Consider the following 17,807-nt stretch of genomic DNA (forward strand, 5'->3'; position numbering starts at 1 on the left):
ATCGATGGGAAAGGATCCGTTGGAAAATTAGTTTCCTTCATCTGTTTCTTGTAAACTTGGAAATTGTGAGATTATTGATTTTTGGACAGATCAATGGGTGGGAGGGTACCCGCTTTGCAACCGTTTTCCATCTCTATTTTTGTACGCTGAATTTTCTTCTACAAAGGTTTGTGACAACGGTTATTGGAACAATGGTTCTTAGGTTTGGTTTATTAAATTTCACGAAGGCTTTTCTAATGATGATGATAGGGAGCCTCTTGTGGATTTGTTGAGACTTATCAACTCGGTGCAGCCCGTGATAGGAGTTTCAGATTTGTTTGTTTGGTGGAAGAATCCTACGGGTTTTTCGGTTAAGGCAACTTATGAGATGATTATGGAAGGTGAGTCTTGGGGTCATGGCTTGGATGAAAACGTTTCTAAGGAGCTATCTTGTTTATGGAAGACTAAGATTCTGAGTAAGGTGTTTATTTTCGGATGTAGTATACTTTTGAATAAGATTCCCACTAGGATGACTTTGGCATCTCAGGGTATTTTATTCGGCCCGAATAATTTTGTTTGTCATTTGTGTTTGTTAGCATCTCGAGGCTACTTTTTGTTGTGAACACTAGATGATTTTTCGATTTGGCTTTTTGTTGGAGTATATGATGTTGTAGGATTTGAATCCCCTTTAATGGAGGGGTTTTGGTCAATATCGATACTTCGGGGATGATTAAATTGTTAAGTATGGAATGGTTTATCACTTTCTTTAAGGCGGGTGACAGTCTTGTTTTGTCGGATTGGTGTGTTAATCCCGCCTCTTGTATTGTGGTTGTCTAGGTTTTGTTGGTTGGTGGGGTGGTAGTTTTTTATTTCTATCTCTCTTTTCTTTGTATGCTTTTGGGTTAATACCCCTTGTACTCTTTTAATATACGTCCCTTTGCTTGTAAAAAAAATCTCTTCTTCCTATCTGAAAAATACTTAAGATATTAGGAGTACCGGTTGAGAAAGAACCATACAAGTCATCAAATATTCTTTGTTCATCTCTTAACTTTAGAATTACAGTCGCTAACAGAAACTTTCTCAATGGATCCAGATATTTCTAAAATTAATTTATAGGTTTTTTAATATTATACATGCTTATATAACTATCTGACTTCTGCATTTTATTGAACATGTATATTCGATTGACTTTCTATGGTTTAATTCTAACAAAATGTGGATATAGTATAGTGATAACAAATTTTTACAATGTATTATCATACTTTATTCCATCCACATGAGAGAGTTCATCTCATCTATATTATCAATAGGATATGTTGAATGCTTTACCGTCAAAGAGGTTAAAGGTGATCTCTATCAGTTTAGATTTTCATTTATTAGTACTCAGGTTCATAATCCAAGACATATTCAAATTCAATGGGTTTTCAGCTAGAACTTTAAATTAGCTTTGATTCAATAGTTCACCCAAACATTTATAGGGCTACCATTTCTCACTTACTAACAACTTTCCTATTCAATAGTTCACCCAAATATTTTATCCTGTTTAAAGCAGAATTATTCACATATTCATAAAGATTCAATTTCAAAATATGAAATAGATAAAAAAAAAAAAAACTATGGAAAATTTTATCAACTAGCTTGTGAGGCTCTCCATAGTATCTCTATTTGAATGCGACCATTCTTAGAGTCTATCAGATGAAACTTTTCATTTATTCTCTTGTTAGAAACAACGTCGGCAAGAGAGATGTCAATGTAACCCAATGATTCCTAATGTCAAGAGAATAACAAGATAAAATTTAGTCATGTTAAAATATCATGAAAGGTAAAATTTGACATAACCTAGTCTTTAAATTCACGCATTCTGCATCAATCAAGATTTGGTGGTTTAGTAAAGTCAATATTTAAAGAGTTGATTTTGATCAAACCGTCAATAATGATCTGAATGCGTGAATTTAATGACTAAAGTAAATTCAAAATTTTAAAACTATAGGACATAACCTCCAATTTTGATCCAACGGTTAATAGTACTATAAATGTGCAAATGTGATATTTTCTGACTTATAAAAAAACTCACTATTGTTTTAGAGATTAAGAAGTTACTATGTAAGTTATGTACCTTTGGACGCAACAAATTCCGTGATGAAGTGCTAACAACTTCCACATGTAATTTGTCATTAGTGGGAGGTTCCTCTACCGTAAATTGAAACTCATCTTCCCATCTTGGATCTCTACTTTTTTTCATGCTCTATAATAGTAAAAAAAAATTATAAAAAAGATATTTTATAAATAAAAATTATATAGAAATATGAAAAGGGATAACTTTTTTGGGATTAAGTACCTTAGTCTTTCTCTCCTCTCCTTTAAAAATAAGTCTTACATGTGGATTTGTATGGTATTTTCCTTCAATATCTTCACCTTCATGGACTATAACTACAAGGAGACCTCCACCTATAGGAGTTCCTTCAGGTGCTTTTTGAAGTGATTCTATTCTATTAAAACTTTTATCTAAGTCTTCCTCCTTGAAAGGTTTATATGTTACTTCAACAACAATTTGTCCACGCGACTTTTCATTTTGAGCATCACTAAGATCCATATTTTTCAAAAGCTCAAGAGTGAAAACTCTAGGCTCTTCCACAACGAGTTCTTTCAATTGGATTACATTCATACCCATCTTGTCATGCTTTCCAACCTAATGCAAAACTTATAGAGTGAGAGAGTAGTTCGACTGACTTGAACTAGTCGAGTTTATAGTTAAAGGAGTTGGAGGTTCAGGATTTAAGTTCTCCGAATAGCGTTAATATAATAATAACAATTTGATGTTAAAAAAAAGAGAGACGTACTTGTTCCCAGTCGTAAACATGAATATCTAAAACTTGAGATTCAGGGTCTTTAACCGTCAAACTAAACTCTTCATTCCATTCCGGGTTCAAGTTTTTGTGCTTCACGGTGGTCTTCTTCGATGGTAGGTTATCTCCGGTTAGCTTTAGCTTCACGTAGGGATCGGATGCGCCAAGAAGATCTTTTTTCTTTAACTTCATTGCTTTGATAACCTTTATATTCAAAATTCCAACAGGTCTTTTGAAGGCTCTAAATTCCCATAGAGTGTGTACAAAGAAAAAAAGTTAAAATAAAGAATTAAAAGTATGTAACAAAATCCATTTATGAAAAAAAAAAAAAGAAAAAGGAACATGCATACTTTGTTGGATCTAAAATTGGAACTTCCAATGTTTTGGGCCATAAGTACATATTTGCAACCTGGTCTTTGATAAACTCCTGAAAAAATACCACATTTTTAAGTATTTGAAAAACAATACATATTTTTTTTTACACTGCAAGATGAATGAATATACAATCACCAAAATATAATAAAGAAAAATGAAATCAAACATTTTCATATACCTGAACAAATCTGTACAATCCAGGAATAGACATGAGATCAGCTCCTATAAGCTTTAGTCCAAAGTCAACATGTGGCTGCACTATAACAAATGTCAAGACAAAAAATTGAATGAAGAATAAATAATCGACATTGTAACAATTAGGGCTGTTCAAAAAATTCAAGAATTGAATCGAACCGTTGAAATGAACTGAGTTAAAGTTAAATTAACTGAACCGTTATGTTTGGTTAGTGAACCAAACCATAATACACAAACTGAAACGGTATCAAACCAATAATTTTGGTTCGGTTTTTAGTAAATTGAAATGGTTCGGGTTAATTCGAGTGAATTTTTACTATAATTTGATTTGGTTCAGTTCAAATTTCTCAGGAACTGCATTATGAACAGCCCTAGTAACAATCACAAACCTTTTCCATGATCGAGACATAAATATTGCCAAAGCAAGGAAAACATGGAACCAAAGGCTTCAAAGTAATTCGAGGAGCAATAAATACTTGCAAATCCACCACCTGTAGAATGTTTTAAACTCTCAACATTGAAAAAAACATTATAATCTCGTATATATTGTTTGTTTGCTCACTCACTCGTATGTATTATTTGTATGCTCACTCGTATACACGTACGCGCGCACAGACGCTTAAAGTTATTAAATAAAATACCTGAATAGTTGCCTTTAACCCAAATGCTTTAGCGGCAATAAGAATGTTAGGATTTCCAGCCCATTTTATGGAAGGCTCCATAATTAGCTCTTTCTCATCAGTCATGTAAACTTTCATTCCTATCAATAAATAAAAAATATTATTGTTAAAGTTTGTTATCCAAGAATGCATCATGTAATTGTTTAGAGAAATTAACCTTGAAAAGTTGGTGGAAGAGACCCCAATGTGAGCACTTCAAACTCAACAGAATCAATTTTATATTTTGGAATCTGCTCAGCAATTATGGGTTTTGCAATGTTTTTTGCAGTATTGCATATTGCCTAAATATAAAAGGAAAAAAATATTTACTCAAAGAAACAAATAAGGAGAATTAACCATTTATAAATATATTTAAAAAGATTAAATATAAAAAGAAATACCTTGTCAAGGTAAGGCCACATATACTCAATGAGTTTGTTTAACCAATCAACCTTTAGAAAAGAACAAACAAATAAATGAAAATTCATGTTACACGAAATTATTCTCGCCTCCATCAGATAGCGACTAGCATTTTATCAACCGGAAAAACCAATCTCTAATTTGGTCGCTAAACCCAATAGTGACCAACATTTTTATCTAATATAGAGTGTGAAACGAATACTTACTCGATCAGAATCTGGATTTTTTATCCAAAGTGGAATCTCATGAATTATTCGTTGCAAAGCTTCGGTCTCTTCCTCAGCCAATGGCTTGATTTCAGGGTTCTATTATATGTAATTCAATTAAAAAACATTGTGAATAATGATCAATAGAAGGAAACACAACAATTCAATGTGTTGAAAATTATATATAAGACATACCTTAACATCAATGGGTTGAACGTAGATGAAGAGAAAATAACCAATAACAAGACCAATGACAATCCCAATTCCAAATCCAAAAAATCCGAATATAGTACTAAAGAAACCCATCTCAATTAACAATGATCAAATATGATTCTGATCTCTTTTTCACTATCCTTCAATGTAGGAAGAAGAAAAGCAAAATAATTTTACCAAAGTGTAACTTCCAATGTGTTTGAGCTCTCCTCGGATCACCATTCCCCTATTAAAACAAAACGTGTAATGCAATCAATTTTTTACATTTTTTTTTGCTCGAATAAAACAAAACAATTCCATCGCTATTAAACCAAAAACATCCATTAATATATATATAAGTCTTTCTTAGTATTGGTGACTAAGCAAATCCATAATTATATCACTTTTGCTAATAAAGAAATTCTATATAATATTTATTTGAACTTAAGAGAGTTGTTGAATATTTATTGCAAATATGCTTCTTCTGATTACTTAACAATTTTTTTTTTTTTTTACAAAAGCAAACTCAATGCATTTCATTCAAGTTGAATACAAGGAGGAATCGAGTTTATGACACTACATCTAGTTCAAGAATTGGCCGCCTTCGCTAGGGAGTGGGCAACCGAATTCGCTTCACCTCGAAGTTGAAAAAAACATGTAACAAATTTTAAAAGCTTATTAAATTGTTGATGCATGTGTATGTTTCTCAAACGATGGACCTCGTGATTATGAGCATCCATAAAACTAACTTTGATGTATCTATCACCTTCTTTTGTTCAATGATGCAATATATATTAACTAGAAATTTAAAGTATATTTTTAGCTAGAAAAATTATTAAAAATATGTGCGCATAGTATTTCTATAATTCAAAAAGTTGAAAACTATACCTAGCACCCTTTGAGTTTAAATTTATTCCAACCATAAAATGTATGGCGATCTTTAAAATAATTGGATGTTTTATATTGTGAGCCATTTTTTCCAACCTTCTTCTTTATAAAGTGACTAACAAGTGCAAGCTCATATTAAAAATTTCCAAACGCAATTCTAATATAATTCAAAGACTAATTCAAACTAAACAAAACTTTAATCCTAACATTTAGGAACTTTATTAGCAGCTAGAAAGACTAATTCAAAAACACCTAACTCTTAGCATGTCCTCAACTCTCCCTTTATCATCATCAACAACCAAACGCACTCGTCTCTCTTCGATCTCTAACGCCGCCACTTCTGTTGCCGTTAACACTAGTTCTCGTTCATCTATCAATTATTCTGATTCTTCCCTGAAACTTCATCCTGTCAACGAATTCTCCTCCTGTTCGCGCCGTGATCGCCGCGGTAGGAATAATTCCGATAGGGATAGGGATAGTTCTGACAAAGTTAAAGAGAAAGAATGTGATGTTAGGGTTAGGGATTGAGACTGGAGATTGGTCCGTTTAATCATCGTTAGTGGAGGTGGAGGTGGTGCCGGTGCCGGTGATGACTATGAATTAATGAGAGTGATGATGAGGATGGAATCATGCATGAGAATTTGAACTCTTCAAGGGGCTTCTTAGGAAACTCGGTATTGGATTTTAATATAATTTACTAAAGTTTAGTTGATGCTTTTAATTGTTGATATAGCTTTTTTACATGCATGTATTAAACTGAAGCTTTTGGATGAAGAATTGGATATATCTACTGTTGATGATATTTGAGATGATGATGAGGATGACCATGAAGATGTAAGTTTCTTCCTCTTCTTCATCTGCTATGATCTTAGCCTACTACTGTCAATGTTTTTGTTATATTAGATATTTATGTTAACTTTATCTATGCTTTTCCGAATTGTCCAATAGCATTTGTTAGACCCAAAAACTTTAGAATATGTACTAATATTTGAAGGAACTGTTGAATAAACTTTAATGTTATGTTAAGTGGGTTTTTATTAATAAGTTAGTGAAAAAATAAAGAGTTTTTTTTTTAGTTGAAAGACCAAGATTAATAGTATAAGTTTGCTTTAAATTCCTAGTATAGCAGAAATCTCTTGGGTTTATATAAAGACTTGATTGTATTCTCATTTTCAAGAAAAAAGTAAAAATTGCAGTTTTAAAGTAAGATCTCCACCAGTAAAAGTATAGTGAAAAAATGTCCAAAATATTATAACGCCGCTACCACGATTAACAAGGCGAATTACGAAAACTGGAGTATCCAAATGAAAGCTCTTCTTGGATCTCTAGATTCGTGGGAGAGAGTCGAAATTGGTTTCACAGAACCAAATAAGACGGCGCTGTACATCTTATTATGAGTTGTTGATGAATCAGGTTTTGAAAAGATTGCAGGTGCAACGACTTCGAAACAAGCATGGGACACGTTAGAAAAAGTATACAAAGGAGCTGACCGAGTCAAGCAAGTTCGTCTTCAAACTCTTCGAGGAGAATTGGAGAGAATGAAGATGAAGGAGTCGGAAACGGTTTCAGAATACATCACGTGTTTGCAAACAGTGGTGAATAAACTCAATCGAAATGGAGAAACGATGACTGATGCTCGTATTGTCGAAAAGATTCTGAGATCTTTAACTAATAACTTTGAGAATGTTGTATGCACGATAGAAGAGTCGAAGGACCTTGCAACGCTCACATTTGAAGAGTTAACTGGTTCTCTCGAGGCACACGAACAACGTAAGATCAAAAAGAAGGAGGAGACAAACGACGAAGCAGTTCATACCAAGGAGTCTAGTAAAGAAAAAAGGTACTATTTTCTCAAAACTTTCGAGGAAGAGGACGTGGCAGTGGAGTTCGTGACAGTGGTCGAAGTGGTCGAGGCAGCAACTTCGAGAGAGGATAGTCGAGCCAGTAAAATTGGCGTGGCAGAGGACGAAGTCAAAGAGGTGGTCAGTCGAACTACACCAACTTCGAATGCTACAAGTATGGGAAGTGTGGTCATTACGCGAAGGATTGCAACTCCTACCAATGTTATAACTATATAAAATAGGAAATCTTGCAAAAGATTGTCGAGTCATAAAAAAGGTAGAAGAAACAACCAATCTAGCTTTGAAAGCCGAAGCGAATGAAGGCTTTTTGCTGATGACTCAAAAAGAAGTAGACGCGAATAGTGATAATATGTGGTACCTTGACTCAGGGGCAAGCAATCATATGTGTGGTCACAAACACCTGTTTAAAGAAATGCAAAAAATTGAAGATGTTCATGTGTCTTTCGGAGATGCATCGAAAGTGAAGGTCGAAGGCAAAGGTACGATTTGTTACTTGCAGAAGGATGACTTGAATGGGTCAATCCAAGATGTTATTATGTACCAGATCTCAAGACCAATATTTTGAGTTTGGGGCAACTCACAGAAAAGGTTATTCGATATTCATGAAATATCTGATATTACACTTGAAGGATAACCTAGGGCATTTGATTGCTCGAGTCTAAAAGGGAAGAAATCGAATGTACAAACTGAACTTGAGAAGCGTTCGAGGAAAATGTTTGCAAGTTAATGTCGAAGACAAAGCGTCATTGTGGCATATACGTTTTGGTCATCTACATCATGCTGGTTTGAGAAGGTTAGCGAAGAGGAACATGGTGCACGGGCTACCAGACATGGACTATGAAGGAAAGTTTTGTGAAGAATGTGTGCTTAGCAAACAAACAAGAACCTCATTTCAAAAGAAGGCAGAATATCAAGCTAAACATATTCTCGAGCTGATTCATATTGACATATGTGGACCAATAACTCTGGAATCTTTCAGTGGCAAAGGGTATTTCATTTCCTTTATCGATGATTTCTCACGAAAGACTTGGGTTTACTTCTTGAAAGAAAAATTGGAAGCATTCGATGTGTTCAAGAAGTTCAAAGTAATGGTGGAGAAGGCAACTGACAGACATATCAAATTCGTTCGATCTAACAGAGGTGGTGAGTATACTTCAACAGCCTTTATGAACTATTATGAAGAGCATGGCATAAGGAGATTTCTAACTACACCATATTCACCTCAACAAAATAGTGTAGCTGAAAGGAAGAATCGAACAGTTCTCGACATGGTTTGATCAATGCTTAAGAGCAAGAACATGTCGAAGGAATTATAGGAAAAAGTTGTACAATGTGTCATTTATATTCAGAGTCGATGTCCACATTCGAAGTTAGAAGATCAAACACCATAAGAAGCATGGAGCGGACAGAAGCCAACAGTTTCTCATCTCAAAGTATTTGGTAGTGTGGCTTATGCACACGTACCGGATCAACGAAGAACAAAGCTTGAAGACAAAAGTCAAAAGTACAAATTCATTGGGTACGATGAGAAGACAAAAGGGTACAGGCTATTTGATTCCATAAGCAAGAAGGTGATAGTGAGTAAAAACGTTCGAATAAACGAAACGAGCAAGTGGGACTGGAACAATTCGACAGAAGCTATCGTCGAGTTGGAGAAACATCAGTCGTTGTACCGACAAGCATTTCAGCTGAACTTGAAGATTCTAACAATGAAGATGAACCTCTACAACCTAGAATGTGAAGTTTGTAAAAATTTTATGATACAACGTCTGTCATCTACGTTTTGGTCATCTATATCATGCTGGTTTGAGAAGGTTAGCGAAGAGGAACATGGTGCACGGGCTACCAGACATGGACTATGAAGGAAAGTTTTGTGAAGAATGTATGCTTAGCAAACAAACAAGAACCTCATTTCAAAAGAAGGCAGAATATCAAGCTAAACATATTCTCGAGCTGATTCATACTGACATATGTGGACCAATAACTCTGGAATCTTTCAGTGGCAAAGGGTATTTCATTTCCTTTATCGATGATTTCTCACGAAAGACTTGGGTTTACTTCTTGAAATAAAAATCGGAAGCATTCGATGTGTTCAAGAAGTTCAAAGTAATGGTGGAGAAGGCAACTGACAGACATATCAAATTCGTTCGATCTAACAGAGGTGGTGAGTATACTTCAACAGCCTTTATGAACTATTGTGAAGAGCATGGCATAAGGAGATTTCTAACTACACCATATTCACCTCAACAAAATAGTGTAGCTGAAAGGAAGAATCGAACAGTTCTCGACATGGTTTGATCAATGCTTAAGAGCAAGAACATGTCGAAGGAATTATAGGAAAAAGTTGTACAATGTGTCATTTATATCCAGAGTCGATGTCCACATTCGAAGTTAGAAGATCAAACACCATAAGAAGCATGGAGCGGACAGAAGCCAACAGTTTCTCATCTCAAAGTATTTGGTAGTGTGGCTTATGCACACGTACCGGATCAACGAAGAACAAAGCTTGAAGACAAAAGTCAAAAGTACAAATTCATTGGGTACGATGAGAAGACAAAAGGGTACAGGCTATTTGATTCCATAAGCAATAAGGTGATAGTGAGTAAAAACGTTCGAATAAACGAAACGAGCAAGTGGGACTGGAACAATTCGACAGAAGCTATCGTCGAGTTGGAGAAACATCAGTCGCTGTACCGACAAGCATTTCAGCTGAACTTGAAGATTCTAACAATGAAGATGAACCTCTACAACCTAGAATGTGAAGTTTGTAAAAATTTTATGATACAACAGAAGAAGTGCATCTTGTATGTCTTTTGGCAGATACTAAAAACATTAGCCTTGAAGAGAGGCTGCAAGACAAAAAATGGAAAATTGTCATGAATGAAGAAATTAAGGCCATTGAACGTAACAACGCATGGGAACTAGCAGAATTACCAAAAGGAAGTCAACACATTGGTGTGAAATGGGTATTCAAGAAAAAGATGAATGCTCAAGGCGAAATAGAATGGTATAAAGTGCGGCTTGTTGCGAAGGGATACAAGCAGAAAGCAGGAATCGATTATGACGAAGTATTTGCTCCTATTGCAAGAATGGAGACAATTTGATTACTCATCTCACAAGCTGCTCCATTTAAATGGCCGATATTTCAAATGGATGTCAAGACAGCGTTTCTAAATGGTGTGCTCGAAGAAGAAGTTTACGTTGAACAACCACCCGGGTACATGAAAGTCAGAAAAGAAGAAAAAATGCTAAAGTTGAAGAAGGCGCTTTATGGGTTGAAGCAAGCACCGCGAGCATGGAATACACGCATCAACACATACTTCAAAGAAAATAGTTTCAAGCAATGTCCCTACAAACATGCTTTGTATGTAAAGAAGAATGGAGGTGATTTGTTACTCGTTGCTCTCTATGTCAATGATCTAATTTTCTTGAGTAATAACGGTCAGATGATAGAAAAATTCAAGGGCACAATGACACGTGAATTCGAGATGACAGATTTAAGTCTGATGAGATTCTTTCTTGGTCTGGAGGTTCGACAAGAAGAAACAGGAATTTTCATTTCACATGAGAAATATACAAAAGAAATTTTTGACAGAGACAAGAAATTGATAGGCGTGATGGATAGAAGAAACATTTAAGTTTACAGGGGAGTTTTGTTGAATAAACTTTAATGTTACGTTAAGTGGATTTTTATTAATAAGTTAGTGGAAAAATAAAGAGTCTGTTGTAGTTGAAAGACCAAGAGATAGTGGTCTGTTAATAGTATCAGTTTGCTTTAAATTCCTAGTATAGCAGAAGTCTCTTGGGTCTATATAAAGACTTGATTGTATTCTCATTTTCAAGAAGAAAGTAAAAAGTGCAGTTTTAAAGTAAGATCTCCACCAGTAGAAGTATAATGAAAAAGTGTCCAAAATATTATAATTGCAGTAGTCAGTTTTTACAGGAACAAGTCTAATGTATAAAACTACTTATATGAGAGAATCTAAATATCTTCTTACACTCCCCTCAAAACTAAAGGTTACTAGGCCTTAAGTTTGCTATAAATACATTTTTCAAGAAAAAAATATCATACATTCAATTGAATGGCAGGACCGAAAAGATCTACGGCTAGAGCAACGAGGGCGCCGTAATCCATTGAGTGTAAAGGTTGGTATTGGCTTTTCCTGAAATTTTCAATAAGTATTGAGGTTAGGAATTTTAAACAACGGGTTATTGCATCTGCAGAACACGCGTCGTTGGAGAAGTATACAGTAAAAAACATTAGAATACAACAAGCTAGTGACTTTACTTAAAGAACACTAAATACATATTTGGATTTATGGAATAAATAAATCAAACTACATAATTAAAAATAATGTGATCATGAAATTTCCAAATCAACCAAACTACATAAAACAAAACATGAGGAATTCACTCCTAATCTCCAACCCATCTCCCAATAAGATAATGAGCAAACTCTATTCTATGTTGAGCAACTGATCTCCATTAAGGCATTTCGAGCTGCTATTATGCGTTTCTCCTTCATGTCTCTTCAGGAATCATGTATTATATTTTCAGCAACGGGTCTCCAATAAAATGATTTAAGCCTAAGATAACATCACCATCAAATCATTATTTGAGCGACATGATTTTGATAATGGATATTATTATGTATAAAAATCACATCTTTGTAATATGTGTAAGTATGTGTGTCTGCATGTGAAGATCATCCTTTTTAGTTTTTTCCACCACTTTTTGATAAAAAATTATGGCTTTGGATCTTACGTGTTGTATTATATTAAAGATAATTTGAGTTTTGTTAAAACTAATTGAATATTGTTTAAAATAGTTTTAAATGAATTGCTTTAATTAATTTTGATTACGTCCTTAACTTTCTAAAAAACAAGCATGATCACAACAAACGTAACAGGCGTGTCTTAATATTCAGCTGATTCTAACAAATCTCAAACTATTTATATTATATAATGTAAGCAATTGATTATGCTTATGAACGATTTTATTTGAAAATATGGCACAGAGTCATAGACATAATGAAACAACATTGTTCGTGATTCATGAAAGATCATAAAAGGGTGAAGATACATTGAAGTGAAATTTTTGTAAATATTAAAAAGTAAATAGTACTTTTAATATCTCATTAGACAAAGTCTATTGGGTTTATTTTTTATTTCTACCTAATTATTTTTACCAAATTATTGTCAACATTATATTTATGAATTTCAATATATCAAAGAACTAACTATCAGCATAAATGAAATTGAATGAATGCATAAATGAATGTTAATGAAATTGAATTAATGAATTAATGGACGACCTAGTGGTTCCTTGAAAATGTGGGGTCCCCAATAATTTTGCAAAAAGAGTTGTAATTTCTTTTATATCTTTAATGTCAAGTGTAAATACCTCTATTTGAGTTAAACATGTTACTGTTCTCTTGCTAATCAATGTATCTCCTTGAAATCTACTTGTCCGCCTTATGTAATATAAACTAAGTAAAAATCGAAAGATAAAAGAGATGAAGATTCATCTCAAAAGTAAAATACATATGACCGCTATAGAGAGAAAAAAATTCTTAAAATCCACGTTGATAGATCAACGATAAAATAAAAATTATTACACTATAAAATACATGTGAATTTTACTTTCAACTTTAATCTATCAATGTGGATTTTAAGGATTTTTTCTCTATAGATGTCATATTTATTTTACTTTTGAGATGAATCTTCATCTCTTTTATCTTTCATTTTTACTTAGTTTCTATTACATAAGGCGGACAAGTAGATTTCAAGAACATACATTGATTAGTAAAAGAACAGTAAAATGTTTAACTCAAGTTGAGGCATTTACACTTGACATTAAAGATATTAAAGAAGTCACAACTCTTTCTGCATAATTATTGGGGATTTAACATGTTCAAGGAACCATAAAGTCGTTCATTTATTCATTAATTCAATTTCATATTTTCATTCATTTATTCATTCATTTCATTTCATTCCTGCTGATAATTAGTTATTTAATATATAAAAAATTGTAAATAAAATGTTGAAAATAATTTTAATTGCGTAGAAAGAAAAAATAAACATAATAGACTTTGTTTAATGATATATTATAAAGTACCATTTATTGTTTAATATTTAAATAAAATTATTCTTAAACATAATCATGGAAATATGTTAGAATCAATTGAATATTATATCTCCTATTGATTGATATTTGAGATGATGATGAGGATGACCATGAAGATGTAAGTTTCTTCTTCTTCATCTGCTATGATCTTAGCCTCCTGTCAGTGTCTTTGTTAGACCATTTACAATGGTTGAAAAACTCAACACCCACTTTTTCAACTCCCAACACTCCACATCATTTTCTCTTTCTTCCACCTAATAACTCAACACCCATTCAACTTTTACCCTCTCCAATGGTTTTTCACTCAACACCCTACCCCACCACTTTTTATTTTCATATTCTTATTTAAATTTTATTTTTATTTTTATGATTACATAAAATTACAATTATCGATTAAAATTAAATTAAAATAATAAATACTTAATAATTTATTTTTTAATTTTTTGTAATAAAAACAAAATTTATTTGAATAATTGGATACGATACAAATCATCTTAAATTAATTTAAAATACAACACACAATTAACGTAATTAGTACGTTACAAATAATTTAAAATGCAATACAACACACAAGTAACGTAATTAGTACGATACAAATAATTTAAAATGCAATACAACACACAAATAATTCAATCACGGAACATTCCAAACTTTGTCCATATGTGCTTCACTAGATCGGCTTGCAATTCTTGATGAACATTTGGATCACGGAACTCTGATCTAGCACGCACATGATTTGCAAAAGCGGGTAACACCTCGGTCGAGTATGGTTGTGGTGCACTAGATCCACTTTCCCCAGATTGCTCAAAATCGGTCCAACGTTGAGAATTGTCCTTCCCATGCTTTAGGACAATTTTTCCACTCCCAGTGCATGCAGTCAATACTCCCAATCATCCCTGGGAACCCCCGCATTTCACTAACATGTAGTATTCTTTGCAGGTCATCTTGGGTTGGTGCTCTCAGATACACTTGCTCGTACAAGCGTATGATTCCTTTACAGAATCTACGTAAGCACTCCAATGCTGTAGTACCTCCTATTTTGATGTACTCATCGACCGCATCTGCTGCAACACCATATGCTAACATTCGCATTGTTGTGGTACATTTTGCTAAGGGTGATATACCTTCTTTATTGGCTGCATCAACTCGCTGGGTGAAGTAGTTATCACTACTTGAAAGGTCCCCAACGATTCGAAGGAATAGATTCGAATTATCAGATAAGGAATAGAGTTAATTATCAGATAAGGAATAGATTCGAATTGGGTGGTGGACCACTGACGGATTCGAAATAATTTATTGTATAGAGTTAATTATCAGATAAGGAATATATTCGAATTGGGTGGTGGACCACTGACGGATTCGAAATAATTTATTGTATAGAGTTAATTATCAGATAAGGAATAGATTCGAATTGGGTGGTGGACCACTGACGGATTCGAAATAATTTATTGTATAGAGTTAATTATCATATAAGGAATATATTCGAATAGATTCGACAATAATTAAAGCAAACACTACACTGGCATATTGAAACAACAATAATTAAAGCAAACACTACACTGACATATAGATTCGACAATAATTAAAGCAAACACTACACTGACATATTGAAACAACAATAATTAAAGCAAACACTACACTGACATATTGAAACAACAATAATTAAAGCAAACACTACACTGACAAATACTTCATTGAAATTAATTATCAAACAGTTCTGCCTCCAACTTTTTCAACAGCTGGTTCTTCCGGTCATCTAGATGCTCTTCGGAAGTTAGCTTTAGATACATCTTCATTTTCTTGGTTTTAGTCTTTTCCAAGGCTATATTGTTAGCCTGCTGTTGCATCAAGGCTATGTTGTCCAATCGTTCAAGCTCTTTCGTCTTGAATTCTTTGTATTCAGCCCATTCTTTGTCCACCACCTCCGAGGCATATTCCTTGCTTTTCTTTTTACCCTTTTTTTAGCTGCTTCCCTTCCTATAGGACGAGCACTGGATTCTACAGTGTTTGAGCCACATGCATCACTCTCGCGAGATCTCTTAGATCCACTACTTCCTGAGCCAATATTTCCTCCTACTTGACTAACATAACATGGTTGATCACGGAGAGCGTGCCATTCTTCCATTAAAGTGAATCTAACATTCTTCCCACATGCATATAATTCCTGCGCTTTTGCCAAAACATCATTCTCCGACCAACCACTTCCTTGCATACGCTTAGCGCCATCATAAGCGCCAATCCATTTACCCAACACTTTGTTCATATAATTAAAACGGTTTCGGCATGCAGGTCCATCACGCGGAGGATCGAATGAGCAATGCTCATTACAATACTCAGCAATTTTACCCCAATATGTTTCACCTTTCTGGTTTCTCCCGACAACACTGCTTGTTCCAAATTTAATCCACCCACTAATTAGCACCAAATTTTGTTCAGTGTTCCATGCTGGTTGCTGAGTTTTCCTGCTCTTAGGAGTTGAATCCTCTGAATTTGGAGCGACTTCATTAGAAACTATCATGCCACCAATAGTTAGTTGTGTTGAAAACTCGGGAAATTCAGGTACACCACCACTTGGAAAATTTGCATTCGCCATTGTCACATAACCATTAAACGGGGGTGTTTGAGATGGATTTCTCGGCATAGATCCATAATATGGTTGAAAGTTTGGAACAGAGAATGACTGGTTGAAATTTGGTGGAAAACCAAAATTAGGTATGTTTTGAGGATGTTGGTTGGAAAATTGATTTGGATTTTGATAATAGTTGGGATTTTGATAATTGTTGGGATTTTGGTTAAATGGAAAATTAGCAGAATTTTGAGTGTTAAAATGATTATTGGGATCCATTTCACTAAAAAAAGACACTTAACTTAAAAAAAAAACACTAATAGAAAGATAATAATAGAGAAAGATAGTGAAAAACTTGGTTTTTTTTTCTGTGTCCAAATCAAATGAACCAAGTCTCTATTTATAGAGAAAAAAAATCATGAATTTTGGTATAAAAAAAAATTAATTTGCAACGAAATAATTGAGTTCAAAGTATTAAATGGATAAAAATCTGGCCAGCCAATTAGAAACAGCCAAGTGGCATTAATTATCTCTTTTCTCTTTCTCTCTCCGCGTGGGATAAAGCCCACTCTCACTGCCAGAGAGTGGCTCACACGCGCCAGCTTTGGACCAGTGAGGCGCTGCCACGTCAGCCTCTGGGACAAATTAATTGGTGTTGAGTTTATTCAACATCTCTCTCCTCCAACACACACTCAACACCACTTTACACACACCATTACACATCATTTTCCCATGTTGACTTCAATTCAACTCCCCATTGCACTTGGTCTTATATTAATATTAGTATCTCATTTAAACTATAAGGTTTATGTTTACATCATCTATGCTTTTCTGACTCGTCTATTTCTTTTGTCAGGTTAAATCTGATGGAGCCTATTGTAAGTTTATTATAGGGCTTAAATACTGCGGATACAGTTCACTCAATCCTCACCTTACATGCTATGCTAGCTTTGTGAGGTTTTTGTTAGACCCAAAAACTTTAGAATATGTAAAACTAATATTTGAAGGAACTCTGATGTAGAAAACTACTTATACGAGAGAATCTACGACATATCTTCTTACACTTCCCTCAAAACTAAAGGTTACTAGGCCTTAAGTTTTCTATAAATATATTTTTTAAGAGAAAAATATCAAACATACAATTGAATGATATAACCGGGAAGATCTACGGCTAGAGCAATAGGGTGTCAAGCCATTGAGTGCAAGGAATATAAAATTATTTTTTGAGTTGGATAGATAAAAATTTACCATATATATATATATATATATATATATATAATAGATGAACATGTACCAAATAAATGTGTACCTTAGTTTGACAAGTTTAATGTGTGAGTGAGGTTAAAATGCAGCTGAACACTTCATTTTGATGTATTTGGTTAACAAATTCAATTAGCTACGTTACATATAAAATGGAACAACTATCGTTTATAAAAATGCAACGTCTGTCATATAAATTGAACAGCTAAACTATCTTGTATTCATTCAATAGA

The 17,807-nt window shown here is 33.9% G+C and overlaps 2 protein-coding genes across 4 annotated transcripts; both read right to left on the reverse strand.

The window, feature by feature from the left end:
* Positions 1-1,521: 1,521 nt before the first annotated feature.
* LOC131655017 (synaptotagmin-2-like) lies at positions 1,522-4,986 on the reverse strand. Of its 3 annotated transcripts, none has more exons than XM_058924925.1 (12): positions 4,876-4,986; positions 4,681-4,779; positions 4,456-4,506; positions 4,233-4,308; positions 4,037-4,155; positions 3,785-3,886; positions 3,379-3,453; positions 3,176-3,252; positions 2,820-3,066; positions 2,318-2,668; positions 2,096-2,224; positions 1,522-1,746 (listed from the first exon to the last, which is right to left on the reverse strand). In XM_058924925.1, exons 1-12 carry the CDS (start codon positions 4,984-4,986, stop codon positions 1,609-1,611), a joined length of 1,575 nt encoding a protein of 524 aa, XP_058780908.1. In that variant the 3' UTR covers positions 1,522-1,608. The 3 variants fall into 3 exon arrangements, with proteins under 3 accessions (XP_058780908.1, XP_058780907.1, XP_058780909.1); XM_058924924.1 differs by having other exon boundaries at positions 4,233-4,356; XM_058924926.1 differs by having other exon boundaries at positions 2,820-3,019; positions 3,168-3,252; positions 4,233-4,356.
* A 10,462-nt stretch (positions 4,987-15,448) lies between these two features.
* LOC131657643 (uncharacterized) lies at positions 15,449-16,593 on the reverse strand. Its single transcript, XM_058927016.1, has 3 exons — positions 15,852-16,593; positions 15,703-15,818; positions 15,449-15,583 (listed from the first exon to the last, which is right to left on the reverse strand). The coding sequence occupies exons 1-3, from the start codon at positions 16,591-16,593 to the stop codon at positions 15,449-15,451; spliced, it is 993 nt and encodes a 330-aa protein (XP_058782999.1).
* Between the last annotated feature and the right edge of the window lie 1,214 nt (positions 16,594-17,807).

This window comes from Vicia villosa, linkage group LG3 (genome assembly GCF_029867415.1).
Source record: "Vicia villosa cultivar HV-30 ecotype Madison, WI linkage group LG3, Vvil1.0, whole genome shotgun sequence".
NCBI classification, from domain to species: Eukaryota; Viridiplantae; Streptophyta; class Magnoliopsida; order Fabales; family Fabaceae; genus Vicia; species Vicia villosa.

Bases quoted from the DNA above. Each gene is read 5' to 3' on its own strand.
- LOC131657643 (XM_058927016.1), bottom strand. From the start codon at position 16,593: ATGGATCCCAATAATCATTTTAACACTCAAAATTCTGCTAATTTTCCA. The intron at 15,819-15,851 runs GTGATCAACCAT...GTCAAGTAGGAG, and splicing joins GGAAGAATGGCACGCTCTCC to GAAATATTGGCTCAGGAAGT. The intron at 15,584-15,702 runs GTAAAAAGAAAA...ATGCAACAGCAG, and splicing joins GGGAAGCAGCTAAAAAAAGG to GCTAACAATATAGCCTTGGA.
- LOC131655017 (XM_058924924.1), bottom strand. From the start codon at position 4,986: ATGGGTTTCTTTAGTACTATATTCGGATTTTTTGGATTTGGAATTGGG. The intron at 4,357-4,455 runs GTATTTCTTTTT...TTTTATATTTAG, and splicing joins TGTGGCCTTACCTTGACAAG to GCAATATGCAATACTGCAAA. The intron at 3,067-3,175 runs GTATGCATGTTC...ATGGGAATTTAG, and splicing joins CCAATTTTAGATCCAACAAA to AGCCTTCAAAAGACCTGTTG.